This window comes from Lithobates pipiens, unplaced genomic scaffold (genome assembly GCF_037356315.1).
Source record: "Lithobates pipiens isolate NorthernLeopardFrog02 unplaced genomic scaffold, aLitPip1_a1.2 Scaffold_19, whole genome shotgun sequence".
Lineage (NCBI taxonomy): Eukaryota > Metazoa > Chordata > Amphibia > Anura > Ranidae > Lithobates > Lithobates pipiens.
Window position 1 is genome coordinate 443,878,867 of NW_027507764.1, and position 20,944 is coordinate 443,899,810.

General features: G+C 37.8%; 1 protein-coding gene across 3 annotated transcripts in view; it reads right to left on the reverse strand.

Annotated features, from left to right (window-relative positions):
* Nucleotides 1–20,944, reverse strand: part of ALKAL1 (ALK and LTK ligand 1) — a 142,789-nt gene that overhangs the window by 20,223 nt on the left and 101,622 nt on the right. For all 3 annotated transcript variants that reach the window (XM_077492684.1, XM_077492683.1, XM_077492682.1), the window contains 2 exons: nt 8,258–8,311; nt 2,405–2,458 (listed from right to left, as the gene is read on the reverse strand). In XM_077492684.1, the coding sequence (XP_077348810.1) occupies nt 2,405–2,458; nt 8,258–8,311 (108 nt within the window). The remainder of the gene's footprint in view (nt 1–2,404; nt 2,459–8,257; nt 8,312–20,944) is intronic.

A 20,944-nucleotide genomic window follows, 5' to 3' on the forward strand; every position in this document is an offset into this window, starting at 1 on the left:
AGAGGTGTTTTGCAGTATCACATTATCAACTTTACCAGTTTGTGGTGAGCAGCATTGTTATAATACACGCAGAGATGTCCATGTACATTTAAACATTTAAAACATTTTGCATTGATAAATATATCACGTTTGTTGCATTATCAGATTTGCATGTGTGCAAATGTATTAAGAAAGTTATTTGTGCAATAACACATCTCGTGGGGCTTCAAAATCTATGCACACAGTGCTTTGTCCGAGCAGATATAAATCACTACTTTAGAAGTTATGCTGGAAGTATTCCTGAATCAAATACATCTGTGCTTTCCAGCAATGGTAGTTTAAGCCTGCTGAGTTCACATATGCTTTCCCATTGGTTACCCCTCAATGGTAAAGTGAATCTATCACAAACAATTATGTTTGCTGTTAATATGCACTATATATAAGAAGGTCAGGGCACAGAGTGATTTTCAACTACTCGTGGAGACATATAGAAGTGTTGAAGCTTGCCAATTTTTTTGTAATATATGATATGTGTACTTTTTGTCATAATTTATTCCTGCAAATTGTGTAACATACAGTGCTTTTGTCAAGACAATATGGCAAATTCTGACAAACTAATATAAACACCATAATGCTTTACTAATATTAGATGCTGTAGAACAGGGTATAAGTCCTTAGAAACAAATCTGTCAGGAAAAATATATGTTGGCTGCTTTTGTCAACCTTTCAGAAAATTCTAGTTGCTCGGCTGTCTTTCTATACACAGGACAGCAATAATGCACAGTGGCGGTTATTTACGAAAGGCAAATCCACTTTGCACTACTACAAAGTGCACTTGAAATTGCACTGAAAGTGCATTTGGAAGTGCAGTCGCTGTAAATCTGAGGGGTAGATCTGAAATGAGGGGAAGCTCTGCTGATTTTATCATCAAATCATATGCAAGCTAAAATGCTGTTTTTCACTTTTCTTGCATGTCCCCCTCGGATCTACAGCGACTGCACTCCCACTTAGCATTTGTAGTGCAAAGTGGATTTGCTTTTCGTAAATATCCCCCAAGTCAGTAAACATTAGCCATGAATTACCAGGAATAGGTGAAATCTGACTAGTTGGCTTCTTTGGGCTATAGCATTTTTCAAAATGTTACTCTTCTTTGTACTTCCTTACTAAAAAGGACAATTAATGGTTTGCATTGGAGTTACCATATGACTCCATACTGTGATAGATCTGCATTGCATATCTGTACATAATGAACACATTAGATGCATGTGGCCCACTAAAAGTTCATTCCAGGAAAAAAGAAAATGTATATCTTGAAATGCATAGACAAACACAGTGTGCTTGTTCAGAGCCTACTTTTCCATCTAGTCCTTGCTGAAGTGTACCTTTTAATCTCGATCTCTTTTGTACATAATATGATAGTTTGACATCCTCTTTTGTTTATCTGTTTCTAATAGTAGAAAATCTCCACTGCAAACTGGTGACATATTTCAGATATAAAAAGTCATGCTTTGAAAGTTTAAATCTTTTTTGAGATACATCAAACACAGGTAGATGAAGAGAAACAACAAAGGTGTAAGAGTGCAGAACCACCACGTGGTTGGAGCTACTTGGAATCAGGCAACCAAGACCCTTCTACTACATTGAAATCTACTAATATAAATGCCTTTTCTTTCTTGTTCTTTCTTATTCTGAGGACTGGTCTCTACGGAAAGCCTCATAAGCACCAGGAGACTGGTCACCTACCTATAGCCTGGAGGCTTTGAAGGCTTACTAAATTAAAAGGCTAAGTGGCTGCATTGTTTGCACTACCCAAACTTGAACTACTGTAGCATCATTCGGATTGAGATGGAGTGAAGAAAGACCACAGGGGTACAGCCAAGGTAGGATTCTATGCCACTGACAACACCATATTACTGAATAAGATCACAGCAAGTTTACAACAAGCCCTAGGTGCATCAAAATCATTCTTGAAGGATTGCCCCTCAGTTGCTACTGCAATAAAATACAAGTGAAAAGCTACAGTGTATCCTTTTTTTATTAATCCACTTTTAGTTTGTTGTAGTGTTGTTGGGAGATGGCATCAAACTGGTTGTTACAGTTACTACACTTTCCACAATAGCATTTCTCTTTCCACTGCGTTATTGAATACACAGAATACTCCGTTATATTTTCCATAAATTAAAGTGTTGGTAAATGAAATGTAGTCATGGATAATCTGTACCTAAAATTTTGAATTATTGACTTTGTGATATTTTTTATATTTATCTGTCTCTCATCTCAAAAACATACATAACATTATTCGCTTTAGATAGAAAGTTCTTTTCTTTAAACTTACAGTCTAACATTTGGTATGAATTACAGAAAATAGCTTGAAGCACTAATGGAATTTGAAAAATAAAACTCAATGTATCATAAATATCCTCACCTGTAAAGTGATTTATCAATCTGTCTCTAAGGGTGGGATCTCTGGAAAGTATTTCTGAAAAATATTTATAAAAACTCATGTTAGGTTTTTTTTTTGTGTCGAGTATATAAACCAATATAGGTTTTCCTGTAATAAAACATCTATAATTATCAGTCAACACCTAAATATAATTTTTTTGTAGGTACAGCATGAAAATAAAGAAAACAAGGGTTTTCAGAATAATTTTGGATGTGGTGTTGAGAAACAGAAGCTCCATGAAAAAAAAAACAGTGAATGAAATGCAAAATAATAAGATTTAGATCTGCAGGAAAGTCGGCCCATAGATACTATGGAAGTGACTAGGAAGTAAAAGAAAAAAGACCAGGAAATGTAAATTTAATAAATATGTGACAGGCTTCACAGCTCTATGGGGACGTAGGCTGCACCTCTCCCTCCCCGAATACCAACAGTATTAATTTCTAATAAATACAGACACTCAACACTGAAGCTTGGTATATAATTGGCCATGGCACATTTAATGGTGTAAAATTTCAATAAATTAAAAGCCATGTAATCATTTTTATTAATACATACATTTCTTAACTTGTACAAAACAGCTCAGTCTTCAGGACTTTAGCAATAAACACAAGTCCCCCCTTTAAATGTAAAGGGTGACCAACCACATAACACGCCTCCGACAAGGGATTGGGGGGGGGGGGTGGGGAGCATGTTGCTGACTTTTGCCAACAGTGTAATATTCCTCCAGGGGGTGCCTTATATAGAGGGCCCCTTTTCTAGAATGGACCAGCTGATCATATGACCCTCTGGGAATTTCCCCGGTGGTCATGTGACATTCAGCAATGTTATATGACCACGTTTTTCCTGCCTAAGAATCAAATAAATTTTTCTTAGTGACCCTTTTTTTTATATAAGAAACAAGTTGGAGGGGGGCACATGCTTATGCTGTTTGGGCTCAAATACTTAAGCCCTCTCAGTCCATTCTTTTTGCTTACCGCACTTGTAGGTAGAAGTAAGCAACTATCATGAAAAATACTGTTTTCTAATAACTGTATGTATATATATATGTGTGTGTGTATTCCTTTTTTATTTTACAATTACAATTGTGTTAATATATTCCTACATGGTTGACATACTCAGAAACACCAAGGCTACCCAAATTACCACTCAGGGGTGCTCTGCAGTCTTTTAATCTCAGCTCTTGCATGGGGCCCATGCAGCAACAGAAGTATACAGCAGATGTAGTTCTAAAAGTCAGAAGAGGCTGTGAACCCAGAGAGGAGGGATCCACAAGTTTTAGACTTTTAGACTATAAAGCTTTTCAGCAGATGAGAGTACATAATTTAAAGTATATTTTAAAAAGCTCTATATTTTTCTATATATCTACAGTACGTACAGAAAACACTGTTTAAAAAAGGTGGTAGTGAAAGGAGTTGAGGAAAACTATAGCATTACAAGACATTGTTTACAATGTTCACCTTCTGCTCACATGATTTACTTAGTTTTTTTATTTAGTAAAAGTACCATTTACCAATGTGCTAGCTTTATGTGCCCTGTTTTTTGTTTTTCCATCTCTAATACTGAGACATTTTCTCTGATTTTCTCTAGGCATCTGAGTGGTTGGACAAGGGAGTGAATGAGGAGCTTGATGATTTCATTTGTTAAAAAGGGACACATTTTAGAGATGTTACATAGGTAAATTCAACAAACCTTTGACAACAATTGGACTTGAGGCTGAAATGACAAGTCAGAGTCTATGATTACACCTAGTACCCTGGCGTGAGGGGAGGGACTGATAGTCGCATTGTTGATTTTGATGGAAAAGTCATGGAGGGGGCCACAAGCAGGGGGGAATATTAATAGCTCAGTTTTAGAGAGATTTCGTTTAAGGAAGCGGTGCGACATCCATGCTGATATGTCAGTTAGTAAGTTAGTAATGTGAGAGGAGAATGAAGGAGTGAGGTGAGGAGTAGACAGATAGATTTGGGTGTCATCGGCATATAAGTGGTTTTGGAAGCCGTGGGTGGTTATCAAGTGACCAAGGGAGGAGGTGCAGATAGAGAAGAGAAGAGGTCCAAGAAAAGAGCCTTGGGGGACCCCCACAGAAAGGGGCCATTGAGAGGAGGAGACAGAGTTGTAGGTAAATCTGAAGGAGCGCTGTGATAGATAGGCAGAGAACCAGGATAGAGAAGAATCTCAGAGGCTAAGGGAATGTACTTTATTGAGAAGGAGTGAGTGGTCAACAGTATCAAAGGCTGCAGAAAGGTCAAATAGTAGGAGTATGGAGTACTGGCTGTTGGTTTTAGCAGTTAGTAAATTGTTAGTTAGTTTTAGTAAGGCAGTTTCCGTGGAGTGCTGTAAGCGAAAGTCAGACTGTAAGGGATCAAAAAGGTTATTTTCACTGGGGTAGGAGCTAAGACGGTTGTAGACTAAGCGTTCTAGAAGTTTAGAGGTGAATGGGAGCAATGAGATGGGTCTTAAGTTGTTCAGGTTGGTGGGGTCCAGTGAGGGCTTTTTAAGTATGGAAGGGATCTACGCATGTTTAAGCCCTTGTACACACGGTCGGAGATTCCGTCGGAATGTGTCCGATCGGAGCATTTTGCCGGATATTCCGACTGTGTGTGGTCTGTATCGGACTGTTTCCGTCGGAATATCCGTCGGACTAACTTTTCCAACTTGCCAGAAATATTTTCCGACAAAATGCTCCGATCGGACATACTCCGATCATGTGTAGAGAATTCTGATCGGACAAAGTGCCACACATGCTCAGATCAAATTCCTACACCAAAGCTATTGGCTACTAGCGTGAACATAGTCCCGTCGTAACGAAATAACGTCATCACGTCGGATTTTCAGACAACTTTGTCCGACCGTGTGTATACAACAGTTTCGGACAAAATCCGTCGGACAAAATGCATTGAACAAAATCCGACGGACAAAATTGACGGATTTGGTTGTCGGAATCTCTGACCGTGTGTACAAGGGCTTAGAGGTGAGGGGAAGGTGAACAGGGCATCACACCCTGCCTGTAAAACAGGCACAGAGGGGGATATTTAGTAAAGGCAAATCCACTTTGTGCACTCACCATAAATGCAATGGTGACATGCAAGGAAAATAAAAAACAGCATTTTAGCTTGCACATGATTGAATGATAAAATCAGCAGAGCTTCCCCTCATTTCAAATCTACCCCTCAGATTTACAGCGACTGCACTTCCCTTGTAGTGCAAAGTGGATTTACCTTTCACAAATAATCCCCAGACTCTTCTTCTGACAGCTGTTGACACAAACCTGCATGTTTCTTAAATTGCAGTGACAATTACATTCAGATACCCTTAGCGAAGAAACCTCAAATCTGGAAATCAGGTAACCTTATAAAAGGGAACCTCCAAACTCTTCATATTGATAAAAAGAAATTATACATTTGCAGACTTTAATACAAGAGTTTTTTTTGCAGTATCACATTATTAACTTTACCAGTTTGTGTTCAGCAGAATTGTTATAATACACTGCACTCAAAAGCAGAGGTCTCCATGTAACTTTAAACATTTAAAACATTTTGCACTGATAAATATATCAAGTTTGTTGCATTTTCTGATTTGCAGGTGTGCAAATGTATCTAGAAAGTTATTTGTGCAATAACACATCTTGTGGGGCTTCAAAATGTATGACACAGTGCTTTGTCCGCGCAGATATAAATCACTACTTTAGAAGTTATGCTGGAAGTATTCCTGAATCAAATACATCTGTGCTTTCCAGCAATAGTAATTTAAGCCTGCTGAGTTCACATATGCTTTCCCATTGGTTACCCCTCAATGGTAAAGTGAATCTATCACAAACAATTATGTTTGCTGTTAATATGCACTATATATAAGAAGGTCAGGGCACAGAGTGATTTTCAACTACTCGTGGAGACATTACATAGAAGTGTTGAAGCTTGCCAATTTTTTTGTAATGTATGATAGGTGTACTTTTTGGGATAATTTATTCCTGAAAATTATGTAACATACAGTGCTTTTGTCAAGACAGTATGGCAAATTCTGAAAACTAATGTAAACACCATAATGCTTTACTAAAATTAGATGCTGTAGAACAGGGTATAAGTCCTCAGAAACAAATCGGTCAGGAGAAATATATGTTGGCTGCTTTTGTCAACCTTTTTCAAAAAATTCTAGTTACCTGGTTGTCTTTCTATACACAGAACAGCAATAATGCACAAAGTCAGTAAACATTAGTCATGAATTACCAGGAACAGGTCAAATCTGACTAGTTGGCTGCTTTGGGCTATAGCATTTTTCAAAATGTTACTCCTCTTTGTACTTCCTTACTGACAATGAATGGTTTGCATTGGAGTTACCATATGATTCCATACTGTGATAGATCTGTATCGCATATCTGTACATAATGAACACATTAGATGCATGTGGCCCACTAAAAGTACATTCCAGGGAAAATTAAAACGTATATCTTGAAATGCATACACAAACACAATGCACTTGTTCAGAGCCTACTTTTCCATCTAGTCCTTGCTGCAGTGTACCTTTTTAATCTCGATCTCTTTTGTATGTAATATCATATTTCTACATCCCTTTTTGTTTATGTTTCTAACATAGTAGAAAACCTCCACTGCAAACTTGTGACATCTCTCGGATACAAAAAGTCATGCTATGAAAGTTTTAATCTTTTTTGACATACAGTACATCAAACACAGATAGATAAAGGTACACAACAAAGGTGTAAGCCCTTGTACACACGGTCGGATATTCCGATGGACAATGTCCGATAGGACCGTGTTGTCAGATAATCCGACCGTGTGTGGGCTCCATCGGACTGTTTCCGTCGAAGTATCCGATGGACCAAGTTTTCCAGCTGGGCTATAAAATTTTCCAACAACATGTTCCGGACGGATTTTGTCCGATTGTGTGTAGAGAATTCTGATCGGACAAAGTGCCACGCATGCTCAGATCAAATTCCTAGACCAAAGCTATTGGCTACTAGCCTGAACGATCGGATTTTCCGACAACTTTGTCCGACTGTGTGTATGCAACAGTTTCGGACAAAATCCGTCGGACAAAATCCATGTGTACAAGGGCTAAGAGTACAGAACCACCACATGGTTGGAGCTACTTGGAATCAGACAACCAAGACCCTTCTAATACATTAAAATCTACTAATATTAATGCCTTTTCTTTTTTGTTCTTTCTTATTCTGAGGACTGGTCTCTACGGCAAGCCTCATAAGCCCCAGGAGACTGGCCACCTACTTATAGCCTGGAGGCTTTGAAAGCTTACTAAATTAAAAGGCTAAGTGGCTGCATTGTTAGCACTACCCAAACTTGAACTACTGTAGCATCATTCGGATTGAGATGGAGTGAAGAAAGACCACAGGGGTACAGCCAAGGTAGGATTCTATGCCACTGACAACACCATATTACTGACATAAGATCAAGCAAATTTACAACAAGCCCTAGATGGATCAAAATCATTCTTGAAGGATTGCCCTTCAGTTGCTACTGTAATAAAATGCAAGCGAAAAGCTACAGTGTATCCCTTTTTTCATTAATCCACTTTTAGTTTTTTTTGTAGTGTTGTTGGGAGATGGCATCAAACTGGTTGTTACAGTTACTGCACTTTCCACAATAGCATTTCTCTTTCCACTGCCTTATTGAAAACAGAATATTCTGTTATATTTTCTATAAATTAAAGTGTTGGTAAATGAAATGTAGTCATGGATAATCTGTACCTAAAATATTGAATTATTGACTTTGTGATTTTTTTTTTTGTTCGAATTACAGAAAATTGCTTGAAGCACTAATGGAATTTGAAAAATAAAACTCAATGTATCATGAATATTCTTACCTGTAAAGTGATTTATGAATCTGTCTCTAAGGGTGGAATCTCTGGAATGTATTTCTGAAAAATATTTATAAAAATTAATGTTAATAGTTTTTCTTTTTTTGTGTCAAGTATATAAACCAATCTAAGTTTTCCTGTAATAAAACATCTATAATTGTCAGTCAACACCTATATATACATTTCTTGTAGGTACAGCATGAAGATTAAGAAAATGAGGGTTTTCAGAATAATTTAGGATGTGATGTTGAGAAATAGAAGCTCTATAAAAAAAAATAGGTACTATGGAAGTGACTAGGAAGTAAAAGTAAAAAAGCCCAGAAAACTATTATTAATATGTAAATGTGATAAACTAATATGTGACAGGCTTCACAGCTCCATGGGAACGTTGGCCGCACCTCTCCCTCCCCGAATACAAACAGTATTAATTTCTAATAAATAAAGACACTCAACGCCAAAGCTTGGTATATTTTCAATAAATTAAAATCCATCTAATAATTTTTATTAATACATACATTTCTTAACTTGTACAAAACAGCTCAGTCTTCAGGACTCGAGCAATACCGCATATCAATTAACACAGGTACCCCATTTAAATGTAAATGTTGACCAACCACAACAAGCCTGCAGCAAGGGGTTGGGGAGCCTGTTGCTCACTTCCGCCAACAGTGGAATACTCCTGTGGGGGGCCACTGTATATAGAGGGCTCCTTTTCTAGAACACTCCAACTGATCCTATGACCCTCTGGGAATTTTCCTGGCGGTCATGTGACATTCCGGGAAATTCCCCAATGTTACATGACCCCGTTTTTCCTGCCTAAGAATCATATACATTTTTATTAAAGTGACCCTTTTTTTTAATATAACAAACAAGTTGGAGGGAGGCACATGCCTATACTGTTCGGGCTCAAATACTTACGCCCTCTCAGTCAATTATTTTTGCTTACTGCACTTGTAGGTAGAAGTAAGCAACTATCATGGAAAATACTGTTTTCTAATAACTGTATGTAGTTAATATATGTATTGTGTGTGTATTCCTTTTTTATTTTACAATTACAATTTTTTAAATATTTTCCTACCTGGTTGGCATACTCCAGAACACCAAGGCTAGCAAAATTACCACTCAGGGGTGCTCTGCAGTCTTTTAATCTCAGCTAATGCATGGAGCTCCTAATCCAAGATGGGGCCCATGCAGCAACAGAAGTATACAGCAGATGTAGTTCTAAAAGTCAGAAGAGGCTGTGAACCCAGAGAGGAGGAATCCACAAGCTTTAGATTTTTAGACTACAGTATAAAGCTGTTCAGCAGATGAGAGCACATAATTTAAAGTATATTTTAAAAAGATCTATATTTTTCTACATATCTACAGTACATAGAGAAAAGTCTGTTCAGAAAAGGTGGCAGTGAAAAGAGTTGAGGAAAACTATAGCATTACAAGACATTCTTTACAATGTTCACCTTCTGCTCACATGACTTTGATTAAAAAAAAAAGTAGCTTTAGCTATTTGTGCTATTCTAGCCTGAGATAATGTTGTTCCCACACTCATATTTTTCAGTTTTCTGCCTTGTTCTACTTTGTATTTTTAATTTTTTTATTTACATGCTAGCTTTATGTGCCCAGTTTTTTGTTCTTCCATCTCTAATACTGAGATATTTCTCTATTTTCGCTTTCTCAAATCGCATAGCTGTCTTTCTGAAAACAATACATATCTAAACCTTTAATGGCTCAGGGAACAACTATACACTTCTGGTTCCAACATTCTAGGAGAGCCTTTCAACATCAACTGACTATCAGTGTTTATTTTGACGTCAAATTTTAATTTCGTCTTAGTTATAGTCTTTTAACTTAAATGCCATTTTAGATTTAGTCGTATTTTAATCTTTTGACTAAAACCGTATTTTAGTTTTGGTCGTTATTTAATCATCTGAATTGTTTTAGTCGACTAAAATCTCCAGTACATTTTAGTTGACTAAAATCTATTGAGTTTAGTTAACTTTCAATGCGTTATTTCTGTTGAATTGGCAAACATTATATACTCCTGGAGTAAAAATCTAGCAACAGGTTATTATTTATGGTGTTAAGGTTTGACCATGCACTACAGACACAGATTTAGACGTTGTGATCAAGAATGTCTTTATAAATAAAACCAAGCAATAAACAAACAATATTGCTTTTTGACAAATAAAAGTACAACTTGAAAATATAAAAAAGAAAAAAACAAAACTGTAAACTCTATTGGCTGTATTGCCATTGCACATATTACCTGAATATATTACCAACATTAAATATTAAGAAAAAAATAAGAAGCCTTGTTTATATTTTTTTCTTTCAGCGGCTTAGTAGATGCCCTGCAGTTTTAAAGTTTGACGTCAAATTTCAATTTAGTTTTAGTCATAGTCTTGACTAAAATGGCATTTTAGTTTTAATTGTATTTTAGTCATCTGAATTGTTTTTGTTTTTTAGTTGACTAAAACAGTATTAATTTAGTAGACGAAAATATTTAAGTCGACAAAATTAAAACTGCTGACAATATGGCATATTCATGTTTGCTTGTTCTAACGCTGTTCCTGCTCCCCTGTGTGTTTGACTGTTCTCAGATTTCTATTCCTGCTCTACCCTAGGTTTCTATTATCATTCTTTTATCAGGTCCTTTTTCTAAAAGGTCCCAAAACCCCTCTATACCCCTCTATACTGCTATCCATTATATTAAGTGAATGCATGTAAAACAAAGCATCTGTGAGTCCACGTGTCATACCAGCTTACATTTCTGCAGGATAAAAACAGATATTTCAAATGTGTAATCTGGCTGCAACCAAACCACGTGTTGTATTCATGAATCAATAAAATAGTCAGCATCCCACTGAGATGTTGACATCCATCATAAATCCAAAATATGGCTTCCTTCAACTGGGATGCCAATTTATACTATGAATCAATTAATCATTCTCTTACCTACAGAAAAAACAGCTATTTTGCAATACTCTGTATATAATTGGATGTGTTTATATTATCAACAAAATGTGTAGTCTGTTAAGGCTTCCTACCAGTTGCTCTTATTAATCTGTGTCACATGCCATAGGACAAATATCACTTACAAATCATGAGATGGTAAAGGGACCTATGAATCTATTACCTGGGATTAAGGAAAATTCTTATTAGAAGTAAAGTTAATGCAGCTCTGTTGTAATGAATACATCATCAAATGTATTTTTTAAGAAAGTGGTGACTCCTTTATGGACTTAAGTGGTCAAACAGTGCATTGAGGCCAGCTTGTAAATTGGAGACATCTTGTACAGATGTTATTCCACTGCATAACTTTGTGTCATCTGAAAATATTGAAAGTGTACTTTTAATCCCAGACCCTATATCATTTATTAATGTATAATATTTTAAAAAGTAAAGATCCCAACACTGAACCTTTGGGTACATCACTGATAATCCTAGACCATTCAGAGCATGAATTATTAACCAATACTCTCTAAATATGGTCTTTTAGACAGTTTTCTATCCATTTACAAAATGGATTTTTCCAGACCTGTAGACTTTACCTTAAATATGAGCCGTGTGTGGGGAACTGTGTCAAACGCTTTTGCTACATCCAAGTATAGCATGTCCAGAGCCAGCCCTCTGTCCAAGATTTTACTTATCTCCTCATAAAAAGAAATCAGATTTGTCTGACAACTTTTGTCTTTCACGAATCTGTTGCTTAAAATATTTTTTCCAGGTCTTTTATTAAATGCTCCAGTATCTTCCCAACTATAGAAGTTAAACTAACAGGTCTATAGTTACTTGGTAAAGACTTTGCCCAGTGAAAAAAAAAAACCCTTGCTCATTCACATATGGGAATGCTGGTTTCTGGGGTCCAACTTATTGTTAAAGGGGACATCCAGAAGAGAAGAAGCCCTTGTTCTCATAGGGACAAGCTGCTTTGCAAGAACGGTCTCCTCTGGAAAGGTAATCCCTCATGTTGAGGGAATGTGGCTTGGTATGGTTCAGGGAGGAGTTAGTCAGATGCTCCTCCTCCTTCCTAGCCTGCATGGCTGCATGATCAGATAAGGGTCTGATATAGACTTACAAGCTTTTTTACTTCTATTTTGCATGGGGTTCCCCCTAAAAATCCATACCAGCCCCATTGGTCTGGTATAGCATTTGGATGGGACCCCACACTGTTTTGTTCTTTTTTTTTTTTTTTTTGCTTGTGGTCCACCCTGACATCTATATCAGACCCTCATTAAGGATAGGGGTTTGGTATGTATTTTTAACAAGAAACCACTTTTTTATTTTCTTTTTTTTGTTGCATGGAATTCCCCCTTTCATCTTGGATAAGGATAAAGTTCTGGTATAGATAAAGGGAATCCGCAGCCATTTAAAAAAAAAAAAAACTGAAGAAAGAGGCATGTGGCCTAGCATGGTTCAGGATGGGAGACACTCTCTCAACATCCCTCTTCCATCCCTATCCAGGCAGGCTGTATGCTTGGTTATGGGCCTGGTATGGATTTCCCTGCTTTTTGTGTGGGGATCCCCCTGAAAATTCATACCAGTTCTGGTTTGAAATTTGGGGGGCGCACCCTGTGTTTTCTTTTAAATAGAGAGTGGGGGTCCCCCTTGACATCTGTAACAAACCTCATATATATATAGGTCTTGTATGTATTTTTTGATTTTCTCTTTTTTTTTACATCTAAGATAAGGGTCTGGTATAGACGAAAGGAATAACTGACTATTTTTCTTACAAAGAGCTGCGGCCAGGAGCTGTCATTTGGGGGTAACTTAAACAGCATTTTTTTAATTTAGAAAGCCAGGTAGGCTTGACTAATCCATATTAAGCAGTTATCACTGTATTTAGCAGAAATGTTGTACATTTTTCACAGTTTAATTTAAGGACCGAGACTCTTTTTGAGATTTGGTGTTTACAAGTTAAAATTATTTATTTTTTTTGCTAGAAAATTACATAGAACCCCCAAATATGATATATTCTTTTTTTTTCTAACACCCTAGAGAATAAAATGGAGGTCATTGCAATACTTTCTGTCACATCGTATTTGCGCAGTGGTCTTAAAAAGCTGTCATAAACCATGAAATCAGACCGAGACAGAAGTACAGTTAAATCACACTTGTTTATTAATAATAATAATACTAAAATTAAATACAAAAAATGTAGTCAAAACATAGCCAGAGTTCAGGAACTGGAACAGATAGTCAGACAAGCCAAATGTCAGGGAGATGGAGAAGAGAGTAGTAAAACAGCAAGCAAGATCTGGAGCCAGAAGGGATTACAAGCAAGTCTTTTAACAGGAATGCAGGACAGCATCTCTGTGATGTTGACTAAGGCGAAGGCAGAGATCCTATGGGCTGGACGGCTTAAGTAGGCAGGACTGACGAGCATGATACCCTCAACAGCAGACAAATGAACACTTTTGGGACCATTGAAAATTATACAGCGATCAGTGCTATAAAAATGCACTGATTACTGTATAAATGTCACTGGCAGGCAAGGGGTTAACAATAGTGGGCGAACAAGTTGTTAACTGTGTTCCCTAGGTGTGTTCTAACTGTAGGGGGGATTGGACTTTCTAGAAGGAGAGAGAGATCAGTGTTCATACTTAGTATGAACACATGATCTGTCTCTACTCCCTTGAAAGAACCGGGATTTGTGAGTAAAAATGTGGGGGCTGGTCGGCAAACAATTAAACAGTCTCAAAAACAGACACAAGTAGTATATGAAAATTTGGGCTAAACTATCATATTTTAGCAAATGCAATAAAAGTTATATTTTAGAGCTCTTTCACACCGGGGTGCTTTTCAGGTGTTTTTGCTCTAAAAATAGCTCCTGAAAAGCGCCTCTCAAGCAACCCCAGTATGCTTAGCAGGAACACAAGATCTGCGTCTTCCCTTCTCACTGAATGGTGGTCTACCTTGTTTACATAAGCAGATCGCCGTTCAGCCTCCGTCCGTGCCCCAGAACCAGTGCACAAAATCACGTACAGGTAAGTGATTTTGCACTGGAGGGATGCCCTGCTGCAATATATCTGCGTGGGGCAGTCCATAACAGGTTAAACTACAGTATATTATTTAAAAATCATTACTGGCTATGGGTGCTTAAGCGTCAGCACTTTTCTTAATAGCAATCCCGGCCCCGGCTAAGCAACATCAATTTTGATTTTAAAAATAGATAATTTTTCCCTCCATGCTTAATTTTTCGAGTTTTCAGATTATTATCAAAATAATTCATATGACTTTATCATTTTCCACTGGAATTATTGCATATCTTTGATCAAACACCGTATAATCAAAACAACATTTTAAAATGAGCACGTCACATGCAGTTCCAGCACTTAACATGTATATTTTGTTTTATGTTTCTGATGTATCACAAGTTGATGGAGTCTACAAGCATGAGTACTTAAGCTTATTATTCAAGCCATTTCTCTAAAAATAGTGTGATTTAAAAATCTCAGAAATGTATTTCACGCAAAAGAAACTAATAACTAGTTTATTTGTGACATTTGTGATAAGCTGAATCTCTACTCTTGAATAAATATAATGCTGCAGCCTTATGACTCAGGGATTACCTTTCTAAATAATTATCTGTATTTACACCATGTAAGGTCCCTTTCACAATTGTGTGACCTTAAAGTTGTGCGACTTTGACACTTTTTTTGCCATGACATTGATGCGATTTTGTGGAATCTTGAGGCCTATGAACCTCAAGCCGCATCAAAGTCGGATCAAAGTAGTGCAGGGACTACTTTGAAGTCGCTGCGACTTGAAATCGCACAGATATGAATGGTGCTCATTGGAAATCATGGGGGAACAACTACTCAAGCGACTTTGCAATCCCAAGTCACAGGACAAGTGGGAAAGGGGCTTTCGCAAAAACATGCCAGTCTACAAGTTCCAATAGAGGCTACTGAAACACCTGGCTGAACTCAAGTCTGACAACAGACACTAACATTTTTAAGATGCTAAATGTTTTCTGTCAAGTTTATATGAAATAAAACTAAAGGCCTTGTAAATTGTTCAGTTTTCTTTTTTTCTGCATCCTAGGGGGAGCATTACTCAGGCAGGAGGTATGACAGCATATGTGGGGTCTTGGAGGCTGACACTGAGACAATATTTCTGCCTATGCAGGAAGAGAATTCAAGTGAATAATAAAATTCACAGTACTACCGGAGAGTCACAATCTTAAAAATATCCATTCCAATGAAAAACTGTAATTTCTGACAATGTATCAAAATCTGAACCAATTTACGTAGCACACATTTTAAGATACGTTATACAAGAAACATGAAAGACTGGACCAAATGTATACAGTATAATAATGGAGCCTAGGAGTACATGGATGTTTGTACCAAACAGCTACTTTACTACCTTATGTGCGGTATACAAGCAAAATAGAGAACTGTATGTCCTTTCAAGGGGTTAGCAGGGGGCTAAGTTCCTGGAACTGACTCCATTTCTCATTTAGAGAGGTATTTTAGATGCTTTTCATTTTACATAGACCTATTAACTATCACTATTAAAGAAATGTAATAACTTTATACCACCAATATATTACATTTTAGAAATCTTACCGTATCTTAGTATTACACTAGACAGATAAAATAATAAGGCAGGTTTTAGTAGCACACAATTCATATATCTTTATGTATTTATTTGCATTTTATTTTTATATTTTTAGCTTGTTTTTTTTTTAGTGTTGGGAAAGACCTAAGCAAAAAGAACATACAAACTCCACACACATAAAAACCTGCTATAAATTGAGTACAGAAACCCTACTTCAGACAGGCAACTGTGCTAGCCATTTTACCACCATGCTGTGCTATAGCCAATGAAACAAGTCTAATGCCCTTTACACACGGTCGGATTTTGACGGAAAATGTGCGAACGGATCTTGTTGTCGGAAAATCGGATCGTGTGTGGGCTCCATCTGACTTTTTCCGTCGGAATTTCCGACACACAAAGTTTGAGAGCAGGATCTAAAATTTTCCGACAACAAAATCCCATTGTTTAAATTCCGATCGTGTGTAGACAATTCAGACAGACAAAGTGCCACGCATGCTCAGAATAAATTATGAGACAAAAGCTATTGGCTACTGGTCCATTTATAGTCTCGTCATACATGTTCTACGTCATTGCGTTCTGAACGATTGGATTTTCCGACAACTTTGTGCGACCGTGTGTATGCAAGACAAGTTTGGGCCAAAATCTGTCGTAAAAAATCAGACGGATTTTGTTGTCGGAATGTCCGACCGTGTGTACAGGGCATTATAAACCCAAAAGAAGTAGAAGATAGAAACAATACAGACAAAAGTGATTGTCATGTACTGTACTGTTTTTTCATTTCATCATGTTAATCCTGATTTGACCTACTTTTAATCCTGAAATCAAGCACAGACAGCAAAGGAGAATCTATTTTTATCTCAACTCGGAACTTTAGCAAATATTAAAATGCAGTGTGTTTTCAATATGTAGTCGTTTGGAAAATAATTACTAGTCTGTACAATGCAGTTAAAAAGTATAGTCATCTAAGTGCAATAAAACATAGAAATGTAGGACTCGTTAGGACTCTTTTAAAGTTTGTTTAAACCTAAGGCAATGTTCAGATGGGCACCAGATGTAAAATAGCATCTAACAGCAAACTGTTTGGCCATAATTCTGCTAAAATCTTAAAGAGGAACTGCAGTCTGTGCACATAATTTGTAATAAAAACATTTTTGCCATTCTGAAGCTTCCGTCCAACCACTTTACATATTATTTTATATATACTGTGATTCTGTAGTTGCCAAATATGCTGCAGAAATCTCCCTCCACTAAGTCTGGCTGCATCCATTTTAACTGTGGGCAGCTGAAGCTGCTGCCTGTTCACTTCCTGGATTTACACAGACATACAGAGGCACACCTCTAGCTCTGCAGCCCTGCAGCTCTGATTGGCCCTCTTATGACTCATCCCCCCTCCCTTCCTGGAAACTCTCATGAGAGTGAGTGAGAGAGCTGTGCATGATGTCATAAGCCTAGGCTTTTTACCAGACAAGAAACAGGAAGTGGGCTGTATAAGATATTTACTGGCAGGAAAATAAATGTTTTAGTATCCAAAGTTAAAACAACAAGGGCAGGAGATTTAATAGATGGAAATGTGAAAAAAAGACTGAAGGTCTGCTTTAAACATTCCCCTTTGAGAAAGCAATAGAGCTCAATAGCTGTCATGATGCATCTAATATTCAGTCTGCCACGCTGTGTTGCCACACTTTCTAACCGAGGGGATTATTTACCAAAACTGGAGAGTACAGAATCTGGTGCAGCTCTGAATAAACCTTCAGATTAAATTTCAGATTAAAGCTTCCAGGTTAAATTTGCCTAAGCTTAATTGAACAAGCTGAAGTTAGAAGCTGATTGGCTACCATGCATAGCAGTACCAGATTCTGAATGCACCAGTTTTAGTCATTCTCAGTTTGGTCCCTCCTTGCGGCATCCTTTCCATCTCCCAAAATAAAAATAAAATAAAAGCCAGCGCTTCCCAAACTGCCATTGTAGTAACAATTCAATAAACCTCGACACAATCCAATCTAGTGTCAGTAGTGTCTTTACTTCTCATTAAGAGGCTTATTGAATGGTTACTACTCTGGCAGTTTGGAAAGAACTGCCTTTTATTTTGTTTTTTGATTGTAACACTTGGGATAGTATATTTGCTGGCTGTATCCCAGAGGGAGAGCGCAAATTATCATCAGTTTAATATTTTTATGAAGTTTGCATTGTAATCCTTGCCTGTGTTTGCCTGACCAGTCTTACAGAAAAAAAAATGAAAATATTTTAAAATGCTGTAAATATGTAAATGTTAAAATGTGTAAAAAAAGTTGTATAGGTGCTTGGACAGCTTCTTGCATTTCTGTGTTACCAAGCAAGCCAATACTTTTAGGATAAGTGTTTTTGAGTGAGCACATCAAAACTTAGATCTTTTACAGCATTGTTTCCCTGGTTTGATTCAAGATTGAAGCTTTGTCTTCATAACCAGGGATTCCCAGCCAGTAAATGAATGGTGCCAGTGATGTCACTGGATGAGACAAGTGCTGGACATTTCCATTCAAGAAAAGACTGCAGTAATTATATTTTTCCTCTAGGGGCTTTAACGGTGTTAAATATTTTTCATAGAAAACCAGAGAATACCAGTGAGTAATTCAAATATGAGCCTGCCGATGTACTGAGGTCCTTGAATGCTGACAAAGGATCAACTTTAGGGCAAACGTGTGTCTGCAATATATGTATTTTAGGAGATTTGCTCTGTAATTGTGTTGATCACCAATATCACAAAAAAGTTAAGCCCCATACACTATCAGTTTTTCTGCTGATTTTTGTCTTCGGATTTACCAAAACCATGTAGTGCAAGGGCCTGATTGCATAAAAATTGAAACTCTTAAGGTTTGACCTCATATTATATGGTTTTGGTAAATCTGAAGGAAAAAATCTGCGGAAAATCTGATAGTGTGTATGGGCCTTAAAGAGGAAGTAAACCCTGATGGGTTTACTTCCTCTTTCATTCCCTGCAAAGGCAAAGCATAATGTAGTAGTCCATTATGTGTCACTTACCTGACACAGGAGCCAGCGAAGTCACCGCTGTCCCCTGTAGTCCGGCGCATCCATCTTCTCGGTGGGGTCTTGCAGCTCCGCCGCTGTCATTCGGCGAGCCGACACACGCGGCAGCTCTGTCGTCGAAAATGCCGCGCTCAGTGCACCTGCGCGCCGCTGTCTACGGCGCATGCGACGTAGACGGCGGTGCCTGTCTTCGGGCAAATATCTCCTAAACCGTATAGGTTTAGGAGATATTTCTTGGACCTACAGGTAAGCCTTAATCTAGGCTTACCTGTAGGTCAAAGTGTGTTGTAAGGGTTTACAACCACTTTAAGGGTAAATCCAATGTTTTGAGTATCCACCAGAGCAAAAAAGAATCTTATGAGCTTCACTTCACTCTCTAGGCTAAAGGAGAATTCCCTTTAAAGTGAGCATCCCCAAAGTGTTTTATAATAGATACATGGTAAAAGAATTTTATAATATGCCTAACTTTTTTTATGTAATCAATAACCATATTCATAACAATGCTAATTACCTTGATGTGACAGCTATTTATATATTCATATATATATATATTTGAAAATCAGTTATGCAGTCTCAAACATTGCAATTCTTTTGGCTTTAGGTTGATACTCATTCATGCTTGCATTTGGACATGTCAGTGTATGTGACAGTTCTAATAAAGTACAAATTTTACTTTTCTATGATTTGACATTACCTATCATCAAAAATGGATTTGTTTATGTCTGCAGTTAGCTATCATAAGATTAATAAAAAAATAAAAAATAAATAAGATTGATTTTTGTTTGGCATTTCAAAGTATAACAGAGAAGGAAAAACACTATCATTACTATTCCCCTGGCAAATCGCCCAGTCTGCTCCCAAGATCTGCTTTGCTTGGTTTCAATTTGCTAATCTACTGATATCTTTTAGTTGTGCTTTTCTTCAAAAGAGAAGTATGGTATTTTTTTTTCTTAGAATCATATTTACCTAGGTGTATGCATCATTATTCCAATGCTGCATCTGTCCCCCCCCCCCCCCCCCCCGGCTCTAAGCCTGAGAACCGAGAGATAAACACCACCGATCGCTCAGTTCTCAGATCTCCCTTAGCAGAAAGCTGGTAACTTTCAGTCCCCACTCTCTGCTCCGCCCCCCACCCACCCACACTCACTGGTGCGCTGGGCTGTGTAGGGGGCTGGAGCATCTGGCTCAGGCTCTCAGTGGCTCGCTGAGAGGCTGAGCCAGGTACCGTTCCAGTCATGTGAGTGGATCCAGATCTTTCCCAAGACCTGGACCGGCTCTGCGACATCAGCTGACAGTGGGCTTCAGTTCGCTGTCTGTTGAAAATGGGTCACAGGGGTGCAGAACAAGCTGCACTCCTGTGATCCACTAGAGAAGTACAGCCAAAGAAGCACTGGCTGTACTCCTTTAACTTTTATTTTACTGAAATAGGAAAAAAAAATGTATATTCCTGCCTAATGTATCCTACCCAAAATAATAAATTATAGACTGCTACCACCATAGTAAGATGTGATGCTGAATACTCATGGGGACAAACAGTACAGTTACAATACAATGCATGAGGGATCAAAGGGCCCTGCTCATTAGAGCTTACTGTCTAGAAGGGAGGGTCAAGTGAAACAAAAGATAACAGCTGTGGGGGATGATCAGATATAGAAAATGAAAATAAAGTTGTTAGGTATGGGTAGGATAGGTTTCTCTGAAGAGGAGGGTTTTCTGGGATTGTCTAAAAGCTAAATAGAGTAGGAGACAATCAGACAGATTGGGGTAAGGAGTTCCATAGGATTGGAGAGTCTCTGGAGAAGTCCTGGAGGTGAGCATGGGAGGAGGTGATAAAGGAACTAGAGAGCAGGAGGTCTTGAGAAGAATGAAGAGAACAATTAGGTTGGTATTTTGAGACTAGGTCAGTGATGTAGCTGGGGGCAGAGTTGTGGATGGCTTTGTAAGTAGTTGTTAGTATTTTGAATTTCATTTGTTGGGTGAGCGGAAGCCAGTGGAGGGATTGACAGAGAGCAGATACAGAGCGATTGATAAGGTGGATGAGTCTGGCACCAACATTCATGATGGCTTGAAGGGCGGATAGACTATGTAGAGGTAAGCCAATGAGGA